This window comes from Salmo salar, chromosome 05, assembly GCF_965601325.2.
Source record: "Salmo salar chromosome 05, fSalSal1, whole genome shotgun sequence".
NCBI lineage: Eukaryota > Metazoa > Chordata > Actinopteri > Salmoniformes > Salmonidae > Salmo > Salmo salar.
Window position 1 is genome coordinate 90,987,861 of NC_138295.1, and position 22,232 is coordinate 91,010,092.

A 22,232-nucleotide genomic window follows, 5' to 3' on the forward strand; every position below is an offset into this window, starting at 1 on the left:
ATAGTCTGTCCTCTCCTCTGGCCCTGACCCACAGTTATGACATAGCCTGTCCTCTCTGGCCCTGACCCACAGTTATGACAGTCTGTCCTCTCCTCTGGCCCTGACCCACAGTTATGACATAGTCTGTCCTCTCCTCTGGCCCTGACCCACAGTTATGACATAGTCTGTCCTCTCCTCTGGCCCTGACCCACAGTTATGACATAGTCTGTCCTCTCCTCTGGCCCTGACCCACAGTTATGACATAGTCTGTCCTCTCCTCTGGCCCTGACCCACAGTTATGACATAGTCTGTCCTCTCCTCTGGCCCTGACCCACAGTTATGACATAGTCTGTCCTCTCTGGCCAGCCATGTTTTTTGATGGCGTTCTGTTTCAATTTCCAGGCTATGATCACTAATTCTGTATTTAGTTAATGATTTTCTATGTTTGGAGTCTTTTACACAGGTTAAGTATTCTCTCTCTCTCTAACATCAGAGCTGTCTCTCCCATCACCACAATGCTGTCGTGATGAGCCATGTTCACAAAGAAACATCCTGAGTCGTTATCATAATCAATTCTCACTGTGCTGCTGAAGTATCAATCAGCGATTCAGCATGAGGAATGAGATTTAATTAGACATCGTGACAGATAATATTGTCCATTTAATTAGACAAGGTGACAGATAATATTGTCCATTTAATTAGACAACGTGACAGTTAATATTGTCCATTTAATTAGACAACGTGACAGTTAATATTGTCCATTTAATTAGACAACGTGACAGTTAATATTGTCCATTTAATTAGACAACGTGACAGTTAATGTTGTCCATTTAATTAGACAAGGTGACAGATAATATTGTCCATTTAATTAGACAAGGTGACAGATAATATTGTCCATTTAATTAGACAAGGTGACAGTTAATATTGTCCATTTAATTAGACAAGGTGACAGATAATATTGTCCATTTAATTAGACAACGTAACAGTTAATATTGTCCATTTAATTAGACAACGTGACAGTTAATATTGTCCATTTAATTAGACAACGTGACAGTTAATATTGTCCATTTAATTAGACAAGGTGACAGATAATATTGTCCATTTAATTAGACAACGTGACAGTTAATATTGTCCATTTAATTAGACAACGTGACAGTTAATATTGTCCATTTAATTAGACAACGTGACAGATAATATTGTCCATTTAATTAGACAAGGTGACAGATAATATTGTCCATTTAATTAGACAACGTGACAGATAATATTGTCCATTTAATTAGACAACGTGACAGATAATATTGTCCATTTAATTAGACAACGTGACAGTTAATATTGTCCATTTAATTAGACATCGTGACAGTTAATATTGTCCATTTAATTAGACAACGTGACAGTTAATATTGTCCATTTAATTAGACAACGTGACAGTTAATATTGTCCATTTAATTAGACAACGTGACAGTTAATATTGTCCATTTAATTAGACAACGTGACAGTTAATATTGTCTCATAATATTGTCCATCAGTATTCCCTTTGTTTCCATTGTAGTGAATAATGAATTGTCTTTGTGGTGAAAATGGAGGAGAAGAGAAGTGTTTCTGCTGTGTTGGACTTGATTCAGTTTATATCAGGTGTTTATATCAGGTGTTTATATCAGGTGTTTATATCAGGTGTTTATATCAGGTGTTTATATCAGGTGTATTATATTGTCATGCTGAAGAGAACATCCAGGGATTGTTACTAGTTATCAGCTAAATGGTTTAATATCCTCTCACATTAATCAGCACCTGTCAGACAGCTGCTCTAGGGATCCTTTTATAATGGCTACGTTACATGATGGATTCATCAAACCAGATTTGGTGAAAGGGGGCAAATTAGGTTTCATTTTGTTTCGGCGTTAGTAAGATGAGACTAAATCAGCTGTGGCGAAGCCTGCTAACTCTGTCAATCAACAGTAACACACACAGACAGACAGACAGACAGACAGACAGACAGACAGACACGGTGCAGTAGGAGATATGATGAAGGATCTCGGTCACCGGTCTCATTTTCCCAGATCAGTGGCTTGGAAGAGCAGATGATGTGTTTGAGGAATGTATTTTCCTTCAGTCATTCTTCATGTTTGGTTAGAGGTTACAGAGACAGGCTTTCTGGGACTGAGGCCCAACTGATCTGAACATTCAACCACTGTCTGTCGGTCCCCCCCCCCCCCCACACACACACACACACACACACACACACACACACACACACACACACACACACACACACACACACAAGGCTGTCTGTTCGGAAGCTGGACCCTCATTCATTTTGCTATGTCAGGCGGCATAAATATTTTGAAAAAGGTTTGATAGTGAGGATAATCTGTGGAGGTGGAGGTTTGATAGTGAGGATAATCTGTGGAGGTGGAGGTTTGATAGTGAGGATAATCTGTGGAGGTGGAGGTTTGATAGTGAGGATAATCTGCGGAGGTGGAGGTTTGACAGTGAGGATAATCTGCGGAGGTGGAGGTTTGACAGTGAGGATAATCTGCGGAGGTGGAGGTTTGACAGTGAGGATAATCTGCGGAGGTGGAGGTTTGACAGTGAGGATAATCTGCGGAGGTGGAGGTTTGACAGTGAGGATAATCTGCGGAGGTGGAGGTTTGACAGTGAGGATAATCTGCGGAGGTGGAGGTTTGACAGTGAGGATAATCTGTGGAGGTTTGACAGTGAGGATAATCTGTGGAGGTGGAGGTCTGATAGTGAGGATAATCTGTGGAGGTGGAGGTTTGACAGTGAGGATAATCTGTGGAGGGTTGACAGTGAGGATAATCTGTGGAGGGTTGACAGTGAGGATAATCTGTGGAGGTTTGATTGAGTGAGTGAGTGAGTGAGTGAGTGAGTGTGTGTGTGTGTGTGTGTGTGTGTGTGTGTGTGTGTGTGTGTGTGTGTGTGTGTGTGTGTGTGTGTGTGTGTGTGAGAGAGAGAGAGAGAGATCTGCAAGAAAAGTGGTGCAGAAACTGTCACTGGGCTGGTTGCTCAGGGTTTCCTTTATTATCATACCCAGGAAGAGATGACAGCAGAGTAATATCCTGTTGTCCCAGTACAGAGAAGCAGTCTCTGGATTTCTGTCTGCTGTGTGTTGAGTCAAGCAGAGATGAGCTCATTTACCACGGTGCCTCAATGACTGGAGCTCAGTACCTAAAGATTTAGATTCATTGTCCTGTGACAGGCTGTATAAAAGCGTCTGTCTCTTTGTGGAAGTCACGTGTGTGCGATGATGCTTAGTCAGAGAAGGCCCCATGGCAGTAGCTAAAACAGGAACAACTCTGATTTGGGTTGCGTATAATGATTCTCATTCCCAACCTAATTATGGAACTGAATCACTCTGTGGAGGACAGGGAACTGAATCACTCTGTGGAGGACAGGGAACTGAATCACTCTGTGGAGTCGAGGTCGACCGATTATGATTTTTCACCGCCGAGGCCGATTATTATTATGTTTTTTTATATATGTATGTGTATATATATATATATATATATATATATATATATATATATATATCACACACACACACACACACACACACACACACACACACACACACACAGCTCTGAAGTGACAACGATACTGAAGAGTCTGCTTAGGAGACAAATACTCTCAACTGTTTGAATAATAAAAATAGAGTAAGTTACCTGTGATGAATGCTGAAAACAAAAACTGTAATTTCTATATGCAGGAAATCCTATTTTAATAATGGGCATGGTAAGAATTGACTAACAAGGTGCGAGTCATAATTCCCATGACACCTTCTAGCAAAATCTGAAAAGCGGTTCCTTCATTTATTCCATAGGATATTTTTAGATTAACTTAAAATAAGGTCTGTGTTTGGTTTAGGCTTACACCACCTTGACAATTTTATAACTGTGTAGATATCCATAGGATATAACTCTGATCAATATAAGCGAAGAATTTTTTTTTTGTAGAGTGGATTTATGAAAATATGTTGACAAACGTTACCTAGTGAGATTTACACGGGTATCTTAACGCCGAGGCGGTTTAAGCACAAAACACAGACCTTATTTGAAGTAGATCAAGACATTCTCTATGGAAGACATGAACGGTAAAATAACGAAGGAACCCCTTTCAAGCTCAGCCGCAAGTTATTACAGGAATTATGACGCGTTGACTATTTCTCTCTAAACCATATACCTTTGACTATTACGAGCCTGCTGCTGCCTACCACCGCTCAGTCAGACTGCTCTATCAAATATCAAATCATAGACTTAACTATAATATAATAAACCTTAGGTCATTAATATGTTCAAATCCCGAAACTATCATCTCGAAAACATTATTCTTTCAGTGACATACGGAACCGTTCCGTATTTTATCTAACGGGTGGCATCCATAAGTCTAAATATTCCTGTTACATCGCACAACCTACAATGTTATTTCATAGTTCCGTAAAATTCTGGCAAATTAGTTCGCAACGAGCCAGATTCTGTATGCCCTGATTCTGCGTGCAACGAACGCAAGAGAACTGACACAATTTCACCTGGTTAATATTGCCTGCTAACCTGGATTTCTTTTAGCTAAATATGCAGGTTTAAAAATATATACTTGTGTATTGATTTTAAGAAAGGCATTGATGTTTATGGTTAGGTACAGTCGTGCAACGATTGTGCTTTTTTTCGCAAATGCGCTTTTGTTAAATCATCCCCCGTTTGGCGAAGTCTGCTGTCTTTGTTAGGAAGAAATAGTCTTCACAGTTCGCAACAAGCCAGGCGGCCCAAACTGTCGCATATACCCTGACTCTGTTTGCAAGAGAAGTGACACATTTTCCCTAGTTAAAAGAAATTCATGTTAGCAGGCAATATTAACTAAATATGCAGGTCTAAAAATATATACTTGTGTATTGATTTTAAGAAAGACATTGATGTTTATGGTTGGGTACACGTCGGAGCAAAGACAGTCCTTTTTCGCGAATGCGCACCGCATCGATTATATGCAAAGCAGGACAGGCTAGATAAACTAGTAATATCATCAACCATGTGTAGTTAACTAGTGTTTATGATTGATTGATTGTTTTTTTGTAAGATAAGTTTAATGCTAGCTAGCAACTTACCTTGGCAACGTAAAGCAGGTGGTTAGAGCGTTGGGCTAGTTAACGTAAGGTTGCATCCCCAAGCTGACAAGGTAAAAATCTGTCGTTCTGCCCCTGAACAAGGTAGTTAACCCACCGTTCCTAGGCCATCATTGTAAATAAGAATGTGTTCTTAACTGACTTGCCTAGTTAAATAAAGGTTTAAAAAATATATATATATAAAAATCGGCAAATCGGTGTCCAAAAATACCGATTACCGATTGTTATGAAAACTTGAAATCGGCCCTAATTAATCGGCCCTTTCGATCAATCGGTCGACCTCTACTGTGGAGGACAGGGAACTGAATCACTCTGTTGAGGACAGGGAACTGAATCAGGCAGATTATAGAGAAAATAAAATATTTTTCTGCATTCCAAATAGGTTGCCATTTCAACGCAGTAGTCCACTATATAGGAAATAGGGTTCCATTTCAACGCAGTAGTCCACTATATAGGAAATAGGGTTCCATTTCAACGCAGTAGTCCACTATATAGGAAATAGGGTTCCATTTCAACGCAGTAGTCCACTATATAGGAAATAGGGTTCCATTTGGAACACAGTAGTCCACTATATAGGAAATAGGGTTCCATTTAGGACCCCAGCAGTCCACTATATAGGAAATAGGGTTCCATTTGGAACACAGTAGTCCACTATATAGGAAATAGGGTTCCATTTCAACGCAGTAGTCCACTATATAGGAAATAGGGTTCCATTTCAACGCAGTAGTCCACTATATAGGAAATAGGGTTCCATTTCAACGCAGTAGTCCACTATATAGGAAATAGGGTTCCATTTGGAACACAGTAGTCCACTTTATAGGAAATAGGGTTCCATTTGGAACACAGTAGTCCACTATATAGGAAATAGGGTTCCATTTCAACGCAGTAGTCCACTATATAGGAAATAGGGTTCCATTTCAACGCAGTAGTCCACTTTATAGGAAATAGGGTTCCATTTGGAACACAGTAGTCCACTATATAGGAAATAGGGTTCCATTTGGAACACAGTAGTCCACTTTATAGGAAATAGGGTTCCATTTGGAACACAGTAGTCCACTATATAGGAAATAGGGTTCCATTTGGAACACAGTAGTCCACTATATAGGAAATAGGGTTCCATTTGGAACACAGTAGTCCACTATATAGGAAATAGGGTTCCATTTGGAACACAGTAGTCCACTATATAGGAAATAGGGTTCCATTTCAACACAGTAGTCCACTATATAGGAAATAGGGTTCCATTTGGAACACAGACATGGTGATGTGTTGTAATGGTTTGGTTTAGAATCATAGATTTTTGTTGTAAGGATTCTTCCTGAGAGAGAGAGACTATTCCGGTATTTTTCCTATGTTTTAAGAATTGTACACAAAACCATGAGCAATTGGTGCTCTTTATTAAGAGAGAGAAAGAGAGAGAGAGAGATGAGGCCACAGCACACAGAGGTTGTCTCTCTGAATCTAGTCACGTCAGGGGGAGAGGAGACCCAGCAAGACGAGCCCGTCCCTCTATCTGTCTCTCTCTTCTCTCACTTTGGCTCTCTCATTCTCTCTCTCCCTCCATTCTTTTCCCCCTGTTCTCAGGCCCTGTGGGGTCACTCTAAATGTCCCTCAGCCAAAACAAATATCCGTCACTGTCCTCTTCTGCTGGAAGGAGGCCATCTTGCCCAGGCCTTGTTTTTAAACATGACATGGTAGAAAACTTTTCCTTTTGACTCGGCTGGTGACTGGTGTGTTCCCCCGTATCTTCCTCATTTTCCCCTTGGGGTTTTCCCCATCCTTCCCTGTTTCTGTTCTGTTCTATCAGACAAACTCTCTGTGAATGTCAAGTCAGGAATGTGCTTGTCTGTTAGTGTATTTATTCTCAACCTGTCACACATGTTCAGGAAGGTATTTTCGTCATGGTAACTTTTTGATACTTGTTGCTGCCTTGTAGTTGCTGTGTGATGTTCTACTCCTGCCTTGTAGTTGCTGTGTGATGTTCTACTCCTGCCTTGTAGTTGCTGTGTGATGTTCTACTCCTGCCTTGTAGTTGCTGTGTGATGTTCTACTCCTGCCTTGTAGTTGCTGTGTGATGTTCTACTCCTGCCTTGTAGTTGCTGTGTGATGATCTACTACTGCCTTGTAGTTGCTGTGTGATGATCTACTCCTGCCTTGTAGTTGCTGTGTGATGTTCTACTCCTGCCTTGTAGTTGCTGTGTGATGTTCTACTCCTGCCTTGTAGTTGCTGTGTGATGATCTACTCCTGCCTTGTAGTTGCTGTGTGATGTTCTACTGCTGCATTGTAGTTGCTGTGTGATGATCTACTCCTGCCTTGTAGTTGCTGTGTGATGTTCTACTTATTTGTTTATTATCTCTCTGTTTTTCTAGGCTCTTGCATCTCATCGGGCCTACCTCCTGACTGCACGCATCCCCAGCAAGGTAAGAACAGCCAGCTACAGCTCATAGTCCTGTCTCTTCTAGGTCAACTAGGAAACTACTCTGGCTGGTCACCTACAGCTCATAGTCCTGTCTCTTCTAGGTCAACTAGGAAACTACTCTGGTCACCTACAGCTCATAGTCCTGTCTCTTCTAGGTCAACTAGGAAACTACTCTGGTCACCTACAGCTCATAGTCCTGTCTCTTCTAGGTCAACTAGGAAACTACTCTGGTCACCTACAGCTCATAGTCCTGTCTCTTCTAGGTCAACTAGGAAACTACTCTGGCTGGTCACCTACAGCTCATAGTCCTGTCTCTTCTAGGTCAACTAGGAAACTACTCTGGTCACCTACAGCTCATAGGCCTGTCTCTTCTAGGTCAACTAGGAAACTACTCTGGTCACCTACAGCTCATAGGCCTGTCTCTTCTAGGTCAACTAGGAAACTACTCTGGCTGGTCACCTACAGCTCATAGGCCTGTCTCTTCTAGGTCAACTAGGAAACTACTCTGGCTGGTCACCTACAGCTCATAGGCCTGTCTCTTCTAGGTCAACTAGGAAACTACTCTGGCCACCTACAGCTCATAGGCCTGTCTCTTCTAGGTCAACTAGGAAACTACTCTGGTCACCTACAGCTCATAGTCCTGTCTCTTCTAGGTCAACTAGGAAACTACTCTGGCTGGTCACCTACAGCTCATAGTCCTGTCTCTTCTAGGTCAACTAGGAAACTACTCTGGTCACCTACAGCTCATAGTCCTGTCTCTTCTAGGTCAACTAGGAAACTACTCTGGTCACCTACAGCTCATAGTCCTGTCTCTTCTAGGTCAACTAGGAAACTACTCTGGTCACCTACAGCTCATAGTCCTGTCTCTTCTAGGTCAACTAGGAAACTACTCTGGTCACCTACAGCTCATAGGCCTGTCTCTTCTAGGTCAACTAGGAAACTACTCTGGCTGGTCACCTACAGCTCATAGGCCTGTCTCTTCTAGGTCAACTAGGAAACTACTCTGGTCACCTACAGCTCATAGTCCTGTCTCTTCTAGGTCAACTAGGAAACTACTCTGGTCACCTACAGCTCATAGGCCTGTCTCTTCTAGGTCAACTAGGAAACTACTCTGGTCACCTACAGCTCATAGGCCTGTCTCTTCTAGGTCAACTAGGAAACTACTCTGGTCACCTACAGATCATAGGCCTGTCTCTTCTAGGTCAACTAGGAAACTACTCTGGCTGGTCACCTACAGCTCATAGGCCTGTCTCTTCTAGGTCAACTAGGAAACTACTCTGGCTGGTCACCTACAGCTCATAGTCCTGTCTCTTCTAGGTCAACTAGGAAACTACTCTGGTCACCTACAGCTCATAGGCCTGTCTCTTCTAGGTCAACTAGGAAACTACTCTGGTCACCTACAGCTCATAGGCCTGTCTCTTCTAGGTCAACTAGGAAACTACTCTGGTCACCTACAGCTCATAGGCCTGTCTCTTCTAGGTCAACTAGGAAACTACTCTGGTCACCTACAGCTCATAGGCCTGTCTCTTCTAGGTCAACTAGGAAACTACTCTGGTCACCTACAGGTCATAGGCCTGTCTCTTCTAGGTCAACTAGGAAACTACTCTGGCTGGTCACCTACAGCTCATAGGCCTGTCTCTTCTAGGTCAACTAGGAAACTACTCTGGTCACCTACAGCTCATAGGCCTGTCTCTTCTAGGTCAACTAGGAAACTACTCTGGCCACCTACAGCTCATAGTCCTGTCTCTTCTAGGTCAACTAGGAAACTACTCTGGCTGGTCACCTACAGCTCATAGTCCTGTCTCTTCTAGGTCAACTAGGAAACTACTCTGGTCACCTACAGCTCATAGGCCTGTCTCTTCTAGGTCAACTAGGAAACTACTCTGGTCACCTACAGCTCATAGGCCTGTCTCTTCTAGGTCAACTAGGAAACTACTCTGGTCACCTACAGCTCATAGTCCTGTCTCTTCTAGGTCAACTAGGAAACTACTCTGGTCACCTACAGCTCATAGTCCTGTCTCTTCTAGGTCAACTAGGAAACTACTCTGGTCACCTACAGCTCATAGGCCTGTCTCTTCTAGGTCAACTAGGAAACTACTCTGGTCACCTACAGCTCATAGTCCTGTCTCTTCTAGGTCAACTAGGAAACTACTCTGGTCACCTACAGCTCATAGTCCTGTCTCTTCTAGGTCAACTAGGAAACTACTCTGGTCACCTACAGCTCATAGGCCTGTCTCTTCTAGGTCAACTAGGAAACTACTCTGGTCACCTACAGCTCATAGGCCTGTCTCTTCTAGGTCAACTAGGAAACTACTCTGGCTGGTCACCTACAGCTCATAGGCCTGTCTCTTCTAGGTCAACTAGGAAACTACTCTGGTCACCTACAGCTCATAGGCCTGTCTCTTCTAGGTCAACTAGGAAACTACTCTGGTCACCTACAGCTCATAGTCCTGTCTCTTCTAGGTCAACTAGGAAACTACTCTGGTCACCTACAGCTCATAGTCCTGTCTCTTCTAGGTCAACTAGGAAACTACTCTGGTCACCTACAGCTCATAGGCCTGTCTCTTCTAGGTCAACTAGGAAACTACTCTGGCTGGTCACCTACAGCTCATAGTCCTGTCTCTTCTAGGTCAACTAGGAAACTACTCTGGTCACCTACAGCTCATAGGCCTGTCTCTTCTAGGTCAACTAGGAAACTACTCTGGCTGGTCACCTACAGCTCATAGGCCTGTCTCTTCTAGGTCAACTAGGAAACTACTCTGGTCACCTACAGCTCATAGTCCTGTCTCTTCTAGGTCAACTAGGAAACTACTCTGGTCACCTACAGCTCATAGGCCTGTCTCTTCTAGGTCAACTAGGAAACTACTCTGGCTGGTCACCTACAGCTCATAGGCCTGTCTCTTCTAGGTCAACTAGGAAACTACTCTGGTCACCTACAGCTCATAGTCCTGTCTCTTCTAGGTCAACTAGGAAACTACTCTGGCTGGCACACAGGCTGTACAAGAACAGCTTCCAATTTCAATATTTTTGAAATACTTTTTCAGTTGAGTTGATTGAGTGTGTGGTGGTTCTGACGGTGTTAATCAGGTAACAGACGGACAGACGGCTTCTTCTGACTCACTGCATCTCATTCGTTAGCTGATTGTGTTAATTCTTCAACTGTGTGCCTTGTTAAATAAATACATTAAAAATCACAGCCCGCTGGCCCTTAGTCACAGTCCACTGGACCTTGTTCACAGCCCACTGGCCCTTAGTCACAGTCCACTGGACCTTGTTCACAGTCCACTGGACCTTGTTCACAGTCCACTGGACCTTGTTCACAGTCCACTGGACCTTGTTCACAGTCCACTGGACCTTGTTCACAGTCCACTGGACCTTGTTCACAGTCCACTGGACCTTGTTCACAGTCCACTGGACCTTGTTCACAGTCCACTGGACCTTGTTCACAGTCCACTGGCCCTTAGTCACAGTCCACTGGCCCTTAGTCACAGTCCACTGGCCCTTAGTCACAGTCCACTGGCCCTTAGTCACAGTCCACTGGCCCTTAGTCACAGTCCACTGGCCCTTAGTCACAGTCCACTGGCCCTTAGTCACAGTCCACTGGCCCTTGTTCACAGTCCACTGGCCCTTGTTCACAGTCCACTGGCCCTTGTTCACAGTCCACTGGCCCTTGTTCACAGTCCACTGGCCCTTAGTCACAGTCCACTGGCCCTTGTTCACAGTCCACTGGACCTTGTTTTCATATGGAGCCACAACACAGTAATACAGTACAGATGTACCACGTTAACAGATGGTCTGTCAGCTGTGTGTCTATATCGGCTTACAGTGTCCCCTGTTCTGAAACACTAACCTTTTCCCTATAGACTGTTAGTGTACTACTTCTGGAGCTGTTCTGAAACACTAACCTTTTCCCTGTAGACTGTTAGTGTAATACTTCTGGAGCTGTTCTGAAACACTAACCTTTTCCCTGTAGACTGTTAGTGTAATACTTCTGGAGCTGTTCTGAAACACTAACCTTTTCCCTATAGACTGTTAGTGTAATACTTCTGGAGCTGTTCTGAAACACTAACCTTTTCCCTATAGACTGTTAGTGTAATACTTCTGGAGCTGTTCTGAAACACTAACCTTTTCCCTGTAGACTGTTAGTGTAATAATTCTGGAGCTGTTCTGAAACACTAACCTTTTCCCTGTAGACTGTTAGTGTAATACTTCTGGAGCTGTTCTGAAACACTAACCTTTTCCCTGTAGACTGTTAGTGTAATACTTCTGGAGCTGTTCTGAAACACTAACCTTTTCCCTGTAGACTGTTAGTGTAATACTTCTGTCCAGAGCTGTCTACTCTATTCTGTACCCCTCTCCTCTACTTTCATCTCCTCTCCTCTCCTCTCTCTCCTCTCTCCCCCTGGCATTGTTAGTAGATTAGAGATGTCAATGGAACTTGACCCGAGGAAAGCCTGCTGACCCCTAGTGACCCCTGGTGATCTCTGGAACCCCTACACGTGGTCCTAGTGACCGCTGGTGATCTCTGGAACCCCTACACGTGGTCCTAGTGACCCCTGGTGATCTCTGGTAACCCCTACATGTGGTCCTAGTGACCTCTGGTGATCTCTGGAACCCCTTCACATGGTCCTGGTGATCTCTGGAACCCCTTCTGGTGGTCCTAGTGACCCCTGGTGATCTCTGGAACCCCTTCTGGTGGTCTTAGTGACCCCTGGTGATCTCTGGAACCCTTTCACGTGGTCCTAGTGACCCCTGGTGATCTCTGGAACCCCTTCTGGTGGTCTTAGTGACCCCTGGTGATCTCTGGAACCCCTTCTGGTGGTCTTAGTGACCCCTGGTGATCTCTGGAACCCCTTCACGTGGTCCTAGTGATCCCTGGTGATCTCTGGAACCCCTTCTGGTGGTCCTAGTGACCCCTGGTGATCTCTGGAACCCCTTCACGTGGTCCTAGTGACCGCTGGTGATCTCTGGAACCCCTATACGTGGTCCTAGTGACCCCTGGTGATCTCTGGTAATCCCTACACGTGGTCCTAGTGACCCCTGGTGATCTCTGGAACCCCTACACGTGGTCCTAGTGAATGTGGTGATCTCTGGAACCCCTTCACGTGGTCCTAGTGACCCTTGGTGATCTCTGGAACCCCTTCTGGTGGTCTTAGTGACCCCTGGTGATCTCTGGAACCCCTTCACGTGGTCCTAGTGACCCCTGGTGATCTCTGGAACCCCTTCTGGTGGTCCTAGTGACCCCTGGTGATCTCTGGAACCCTTTCACGTGGTCCTAGTGACCGCTGGTGATCTCTGGAACCCCTACACGTGGTCCTAGTGACCCCTGGTGATCTCTGGTAATCCCTACACGTGGTCCTAGTGACCCCTGGTGATCTCTGGAACCCCTACACGTGGTCCTAGTGACCCCTGGTGATCTCTGGAACCCCTTCACGTGGTCCTAGTGACCCCTGTTGATCTCTGGAACCCCTACACGTGGTCCTAGTGACCCCTGGTGATCTCTGGAACCCCTACACGTGGTCCTAGTGACCCCTGGTGATCTCTGGAACCCCTACACGTGGTCCTAGTGACCCCTGGTGATCTCTGGTAATCCCTACACGCGGTCCTAGTGACCCCTGGTGATCTCTGGAACCCCTTCACGTGGTCCTAGTGACCCTTGGTGATCTCTGGAACCCCTTCTGGTGGTCTTAGTGACCCCTGGTGATCTCTGGAACCCCTTCACGTGGTCCTAGTGACCCCTGGTGATCTCTGGAACCCCTTCTGGTGGTCCTAGTGACCCCTGGTGATCTCTGGAACCCTTTCACGTGGTCCTAGTGACCGCTGGTGATCTCTGGAACCCCTACACGTGGTCCTAGTGACCCCTGGTGATCTCTGGTAATCCCTACACGTGGTCCTAGTGACCCCTGGTGATCTCTGGAACCCCTACACGTGGTCCTAGTGACCCCTGGTGATCTCTGGAACCCCTTCACGTGGTCCTAGTGACCCCTGTTGATCTCTGGAACCCCTACACGTGGTCCTAGTGACCCCTGGTGATCTCTGGAACCCCTACACGTGGTCCTAGTGACCCCTGGTGATCTCTGGTAATCCCTACACGCGGTCCTAGTGACCCCTGGTGATCTCTGGTAACCCCTACACGTGGTCCTAGTGACCCCTGGTGATCTCTGGTAACCCTTACACGTGGTCCTAGTGACCCCTGGTGATCTCTGGAACCCCTACATGTGGTCCTAGTGACCCCTGGTGATCTCTGGAACCCCTACACGTGGTCCTAGTGACCCCTGGTGATCTTTGGAACCCCTACATGTGGTCCTAGTGACCCCTGGTGATCTCTGGAACCCCTACATGTGATGCTAAGCAGTGGCACTGAGACTGATTACTCTCAGGGATCACCTCCGCTGGATCCTAGAGGATCACCTCCACTGGACCCTAGAGGATCACCTCCACTGGACCCCGGAGGATCGCCTCCACTGGACCGCGGAGGATCGCCTCCACTGGACCGCGGAGGATCGCCTCCACTGGACCCGGAGGATCGCCTCCACTGGACCCCGGAGGATCGCCTCCACTGGACCCCGGAGGATCGCCTCCACTGGACCCCGGAGGATCGCCTCCACTGGACCCTGGAGGATCGCCTCCACTGGACCCTGGAGGATCGCCTCCACTGGACCCCTGGAGGATCGCCTCCACTGGACCCCTGGAGGATCACCTCCACTGGACCCCGGAGGATCACCTCCACTGGACCCTAGAGGATCACCTCCACTGGACCCCGGAGGATCACCTCCACTGGACCTAGAGGATCACCTCCACTGGACCCCTAGAGGATCACCTCCACTGGACCCCTAGAGGATCACCACCACTGGACCCCTGGAGGATCACCTCCACTGGACCCCTAGAGGATCACCTCCACTGGACCCCTAGAGGATCACCTCCACTGGACCCCTAGAGGATCACCTCCACTGGACCCCTAGAGGATCAACCTCCACTGGACCCCTAGAGGATCACCTCCACTGGACCCCTAGAGGATCACCTCCACTGGACCCGCCTAGAGGATCACCTCCCACTGGACCCCTAGAGGATCACCACCACTGGACCCCTAGAGGATCACCTCCACTGGACCCCTAGAGGATCACCTCCACTGGACCCCTAGAGGATCACCTCCACTGGACCCCTAGAGGATCACCTCCACTGGACCCCGGAGGATCACCTCCACTGGACCCCTAGAGGATCACCTCCACTGGACCCCTAGGAGGATCACCTCCACTGGACCCCTGGAGAGGATCACCTCCACTGGACCCCTGGAGGATCACCTCCACTGGACCCCTAGAGGATCACCTCCACTGGACCCCGGAGGATCACCTCCACTGGACCCCTAGAGGATCACCTCCACTGGACCCCTGGAGGATCACCTCCACTGGACCCTAGAGGATCACCTCCACTGGACCCCTAGAGGATCACCACCACTGGACCCCTAGAGGATCACCTCCACTGGACCCCTAGAGGATCACCTCCACTGGACCCCTAGAGGATCACCTCCACTGGACCCCTGGAGGATCACCTCCACTGGACCCTAGAGGATCACCTCCACTGGACCCCTGGAGGATCACCTCCACTGGACCCTAGAGGATCACCTCCACTGGACCCCGGAGGATCACCACCACTGGACCCCTAGAGGATCACCTCCACTGGACCCCTAGAGGATCACCTCCACTGGACCCCTAGAGGATCACCTCCACTGGACCCCTAGAGGATCACCTCCACTGGCCCTAGAGGATCACCTCCACTGGACCCCTAGAGGATCACCTCCACTGGACCCCTGGAGGATCACCTCCACTGGACCCCGGAGGATCACCTCCACTGGACCCCTGGAGGATCACCTCCACTGGACCCCGAGAGGATCACCTCCACTGGACCCCGGAGGATCACCTCCACTGGACCCTAGAGGATCACCTCCACTGGACCCCTAGAGGATCACCTCCACTGGACCCCTGGAGGATCACCTCCACTGGACCCCTAGAGGATCACCTCCACTGGACCCCTAGAGGATCACCTCCACTGGACCCCTAGAGGATCACCTCCACTGGACCCCTAGAGGATCACCTCCACTGGACCCCTAGAGGATCACCTCCACTGGACCCCTGGAGGATCACCTCCACTGGACCCCTAGAGGATCACCTCCACTGGACCCCTGGAGGATCACCTCCACTGGACCCCTAGAGGATCACCTCCACTGGACCCCTAGAGGATCACCTCCACTGGACCCCTGGAGGATCACCTCCACTGGACCCCTGGAGGATCACCTCCACTGGACCCTAGAGGATCACCTCCACTGGACCCTAGAGGATCACCTCCACTGGACCCCGGAGGATCACCTCCACTGGCCCTAGAGGATCACCTCCACTGGACCCCTAGAGGATCACCTCCACTGGACCCCGGAGGATCACCTCCACTGGACCCCGGAGGATCACCTCCACTGGACCCCGGAGGATCACCACCACTGGACCCCGGAGGATCACCTCCACTGGACCCTAGAGGATCACCTCCACTGGACCCCTAGAGGATCACCTCCACTGGACCCCGGAGGATCACCTCCACTGGACCCCTAGAGGATCACCTCCACTGGACCCCGGAGGATCACCTCCACTGGACCCCGGAGGATCACCTCCACTGGACCCTAGAGGATCACCTCCACTGGACCCCTAGAGGATCACCTCCACTGGACCCTAGAGGATCACCTCCACTGAATCCCAGGTCACTGGTTGATAGGACAGCAGTGTATTTACCAACGCACCCTGGAGTTGTCGAATGTCCACTGAACAGATTCTTACATTGAATCCTCATAAATTAATTTGTTATCCGACAATAGATACAGTAACTACAGTCAGAAGTTCTGAAGTTATTCCACAGAACGATGTTCATTGAATCCAGACTGAGGATGTCCTGGATCCTCTCATCAGTGTGACTGACTATCACGGCCTGGACACAGATCTAAGCCAGGTCTTACAGGAGGAATGTACAGGATACTCTTTTCAGTGTGTCTGACTATCACGGCCTGGACATAGATCTATGCCAGGTCTTACAGGAGGAATGTACAGGATACTCTTATCAGTGTGACTGACTATCACGGCCTGGACATAGATCTACGCCAGGTCTTACAGGAGGAATGTACAGGATACTCTTATCAGTGTGACTGACTATCACGGCCTGGAGAGGATGCATTTTAGCAGTAGGAGAGGAGATTATTCAGCTACAGATTAGTAGCCGTCTCTGAGGCCAGCTAAAATCTCTTCCTCCCTCCTACCCTCTCTCTCTCTCTCTCTCTCTCTCTCTCTCTCTCTCTCTCTGCCTTTCTCCCCTCCTACCCTCTGTAAGAGTTGGTCTGTAGGGGTCTCTCGCTATATCTCCCCTCCTACCCTCTCTCTCTCTCTCTCTCTCTCTCTCCCCTCCTTCTCTCTCTCTCTCTCTCCCCTCCTTCCCTCTCTCTCTCTCTCCCCTCCTCTCTCTCTCTCTCTCTCTCTCTCTCTCTCTCTCTCTCTCTCCCCTCCTTCTCTCTCTCTCTCTCTCTCTCTCCCCTCCTCTCTCTCTCTCTCTCTCTCTCTCTCTCTCTCCCCTCCTTCTCTCTCTCTCTCTCTCTCTCTCTCTCCCCTCCTCTCTCTCTCTCTCTCTCTCTCTCCCCTCCTTCTCTCTCTCTCTTTCTCCCCTCCTCTCTCTCTCTCTCTCTCTCTCTCTCTCTCTCTCTCTCTCTCTCTCTCTCTCCCCGTCAGAGGTATCTCTGCTGGGGCCTCTCAGCCTGTGGTTGTTTTGATAGCGTGCTGCGCTCCAGGCAGGCTTCAGCTTGTTTATGAAAATGGTGGAATCGATCTGACCCACCGTCTGGCTTTCTATGAGCCTCGTCCTGTCTAGTTTCCTCTGATCAGTCTAGTCTGGTTTCCTCAGATCAGTCTGGTCTAGTTTCCTCTGATCAATCTAGTCTGGTTTCCTCAGATCAGTCTGGTCTGGTTTCCTCTGATCAATCTAGTCTGGTTTCCTCAGATCAGTCTGGTCTGGTTTCCTCAGATCAATCTGGTCTGGTTACCTCAGATCAGTCTAGTCTGGTTTCCTCTGATCAGTCTGGTCTGGTTTCCTCAGATCAGTCTGGTCTAGTTTCCTCTGATCAGTCTAGTCTGGTTTCCTCTGATCAGTCTGGTCTGGTTTCCTCTGATCAGTCTGGTGTGGTCTCCTCTGATCAGTCTGGTTTCCTCTGATCAGTCTGGTTTCCTCTGATCAGTCTAGTCTGGTTTCCTCAGATCAGTCTGGTCTAGTTTCCTCTGATCAGTCTAGTCTGGTTTCCTCTGATCAGTCTAGTCTGGTTTCCGCTGATCAGTCTGGTCTGGTTTCCTCTGATCAGTCTGGTCTGGTTTCCTCTGATCAGTCTGGTCTGGTCTCCTCTGATCAGTCTGGTGTGTTTTCCTCTGATCAGTCTAGTCTGGTTTCCTCCTGATCAGTCTGGTCTGGTTTCCTCTTCCTCTGACCAGTCTGGTCTGGTTTCCTCTTCCTCTACTCAGTCTGGTCTGGTTTCCTCTGATCGGTCTGGTCTGGTCTCCTCTGATCAGTCTGGTGTGTTTTCCTCCTGCTCAGTCTGGTCTGGTTTCTCCTGATCAGTCTGGTCTGGTTTCTCCTGATCAGTCTAGTCTGGTGTCCTCTGATCAGACTGGTCTGGTTTCCTCTGATCAGACTGGTCTGGTTTCCTCTGATCAGTCTGGTCTGGTCTCCTCTGATCAGTCTGGTGTGTTTTCCTCTGATCAGTCTAGTCTGGTTTCCTCCTGATCAGTCTGGTCTGGTTTCCTCTTCCTCTGACCAGTCTGGTCTGGTTTCCTCTTCCTCTACTCAGTCTGGTCTGGTTTCCTCTGATCGGTCTGGTCTGGTCTCCTCTGATCAGTCTGGTGTGTTTTCCTCCTGCTCAGTCTGGTCTGGTTTCTCCTGATCAGTCTCGTCTGGTGTCCTCTGATCAGACTGGTCTGGTTTCTTCTGATCAGTCTGGTCTGGTTTCCTCTGATCAGTCTGGTGTGGTCTCCTCTGATCAGTCTAGTCTGGTTTCCTATGATCAGTCTAGTCTGGTTTCCTATGATCAGTCTAGTCTGGTTTCCTATGATCAGTCTAGTCTGGTTTCCTCTGATCAGTCTAGTCCGGTTTCCTCTGATCAGTCTAGTCTGGTTTCCTCTGATCAGTCTGGTCTGGTTTCCTCTGATCAGTCTGGTGTGTTTTCCTCAGATCAGTCTAGTCTGGTTTCCTCCTGCTCAGTCTGGTCTGGTTTCCTCAGCTCAGTCTGGTCTGGTTTCCTCCTGCTCAGTCTGGTCTGGTTTCCTCAGCTCAGTCTGGTCTGGTTTCCTCAGATCAGTCTGGTCTGGTTTCCTCTGATCAGTCTGGTCTGGTTTCCTCAGCTCAGTCTGGTCTGGTTTCCTCTGATCAGTCTGGTCTGGTTTCCTCTGATCAGTCTGGTCTGGTTTCCTCAGCTCAGTCTGGTCTGGTTTCCTCAGCTCAGTCTGGTCTGGTTTCCTCTGATCAGTCTGGTCTGGTTTCCTCAGCTCAGTCTGGTCTGGTTTCCTCAGCTCAGTCTGGTCTGGTTTCTCCTGATCAGTCTGGTCTGGTTTCCTCTGCTCAGTCTGGTCTGGTTTCCTCAGCTCAGTCTGGTCTGGTTTCCTCTGCTCAGTCTGGTCTGGTTTCCTCTGCTCAGTCTGGTCTGGTTTCTCCTGATCTCTTTCTCTCTCTCTCTCTCTTTCTTTCTTTCTCTCTCTCTCTCTCTCTCTCTTTCTCTCTCTCAATTCAATTTCCTCGGTCTCTCTCTCCTCGCTCTCTTTCCTCTCTCTCTCTTTTTCTCTCTCTCTCTCTCTCTCTCTCTCTGTATTTCCCCTCTACTTCTCTGTTCTTTTCCTTCTCTCTTTCTACTTAGTTTTACTCTCCTGTAAGACTCAGTTCACAGTTCATGTTGGTTTAGAACCAGCCTCCCACCACCACCACAGTGGGGCTGTCTTCCTCTGTGAGTGTCTGTCTCTGTGAACAATAGCCTGCAGCAGCAGCAGCAGCCAGGTCTGTGTGCTTAGGTAAGGTTATGTTAGGTGTGGTGCTGTGTCCATTGTCCAGGGGCCTTGGTTTAATCCCTGCTCTGAGCTCTGTCTACACACACACACACACACACAACCACACACACAATCACAAGCACATACGCACACGCATACACACAAGCACACACACACACAACCACACACCCACCCGCACTCAGACAGGCACACACACACACACACACACACACACACACACACACACACACACACACACACACACACACACACACACACACACACACGAGGTCTGTGAAGCCTATCATCCAACCCACCCTGAGTGTGTAACTTTAACAGTGGTCATGGCAGGGTTTTACTACAGCCCTGCACCGTTCAGATGCATCATTACTGTCAACATGACACTGATTGACTGTGTGTATTTGACGTGATGATATGCAGTTAAGATTGCATCTTGGCAGCAGGTCTTGCATCATCTCTGTAGTCTCTGCTGGACTGAGCATGCAGTGTTAACACATGGCCCTAGAGTCATTGTCTACAGTCTTAACACATGGTCCTAGAGTCATTGTCTACAGTCTTAACACATGGTCCTAGAGTCATTGTCTACAGTCTTAACACATGGTCCTAGAGTCATTGTCTACAGTTTTAATACATGGTCCTAGAGTCATTGTCTACAGTCTTAACACATGGTCCTAGAGTCATTGTCTACAGTCTTAACACATGGTCCTAGAGTCATTGTCTACAGTCTTAACACATGGCCCTAGAGTCATTGTTTACAGTCTTAACACATGGTCCTAGAGTCATTGTCTACAGTCTTAACACATGGTCCTAGAGTCATTGTCTACAGTCTTAACATGGTCTATGAAGAAGAGCACCAGCAGAGCTAACTAGCTGTGTAGAATGTGTTGTTTATGTTCCTCTTTATCACAGTATCATTATCTCAGATCTACTTATAACTGGAGTTATCCCATATCTACCTATAACTGGAGTTATCCCATATCTACCTATAACTGGAGTTATCCCATTATCTCAGATCTACCTATAACTGGAGTTATCCATTATCTCAGATCTACCTATAACTGGAGTTATCCATTATCTCAGATCTACCTATAACTGGAGTTATCCATTATCTCAGATCTACCTATGACTGGAGTTATCCATTATCTCAGATCTACCTATAACTGGAGTTATCCATTATCTCAGATCTACCTATAACTGGAGTTATCCCATTATCTCAGATCTACCTATAACTGGAGTTATCCATTATCTCAGATCTACCTATAACTGGAGTTATCCATTATCTCAGATCTACCTATAACTGGAGTTATCCCATTATCTCAGATCTACCTATAACTGGAGTTATCCCATTATCTCAGATCTACCTATAACTGGAGTTATCCCATTATCTCAGATCTACCTATAACTGGAGTTATCCATTATCTCAGATCTACCTATAACTGGAGTTATCCCATTATCTCAGATCTACCTATAACTGGAGTTATCCCATTATCTCAGATCTACCTATAACTGGAGTTATCCCATTATCTCAGATCTACCTATAACTGGAGTTATCCCATTATCTCAGATCTACCTAGAACTGGAGTTATCCATTATCTCAGATCTACCTAGAACTGGAGTTATCCAGACTACTGTAAGGACAGATATCAGAGAGACAGAGTACTGTTAGGACAGATATCAGAGAGACAGAGTACTGTTAGGACAGATATCAGAGAGACAGAGTACTGTTAGGACAGATATCAGAGAGACAGAGTACTGTAAGGACAGATATCAGAGAGACAGACTAGTGTAATAACAGATATCAGAGAGACAGAGTACTATTAGGACATATATCAGAGAGACAGAGTACTGTTAGGACAGATATCAGAGAGACAGAGTACTGTTAGGACAGATATCAGAGAGACAGAGTACTGTATTGACAGATATCAGAGAGACAGAGTACTGTAAGGATAGATATCAGAGAGACAGACTACTGTTAGGACAGATATCAGAGAGACAGACTACTGTTAGGACAGATATCAGAGAGACAGAGTACTGTATTGACAGATATCAGAGAGACAGAGTACTGTATTGACAGATATCAGAGAGACAGAGTACTGTATTGACAGATATCAGAGAGACAAACTACTTTTGACAGATATCAGAGAGACAGAGTACTGTAAGGATAGATATCAGAGAGACAGACTACTGTATTGACAGATATCAGAGAGACAGAGTACTGCAAGGATAGATATCAGAGAGACAGACTACTGTTAGTACAGATATCAGAGAGACAGAGTACTGTTAGGACAGATATCAGAGAGACAGAGTACTGTTAGGACAGATATCAGAGAGACAGAGTACTGTAATAACAGATATCAGAGAGACAAACTACTGTATTGACAGATATCAGAGAGACAGAGTACTGTATTGACAGATATCAGAGAGACAGGGTACTGTATTGACAGATATCAGAGAGACAGAGTACTGTAATAACAGATATCAGAGAGACAGAGTACTGTTAGGACAGATATCAGAGAGACAGAGTACTGTTAGGACAGATATCAGAGAGACAGAGTACTGTTAGGACAGATATCAGAGAGACAGAGTACTGTATTGACAGATATCAGAGAGACAGACTACTGTAATAACAGATATCAG

The 22,232-nt window shown here is 47.0% G+C and overlaps 1 protein-coding gene across 4 annotated transcripts in view; it reads left to right on the forward strand.

Annotated features, from left to right (window-relative positions):
• The window catches only part of LOC106598556 (F-actin-uncapping protein LRRC16A), a 286,920-nt gene that overhangs the window by 51,214 nt on the left and 213,474 nt on the right, over positions 1–22,232 (forward strand). For all 4 annotated transcript variants that reach the window (XM_082975967.1, XM_082975965.1, XM_082975966.1 and 1 more), the window contains exon 3: positions 7,478–7,528. In XM_082975967.1, the coding sequence (XP_082832093.1) occupies positions 7,478–7,528 (51 nt within the window). The remainder of the gene's footprint in view (positions 1–7,477; positions 7,529–22,232) is intronic.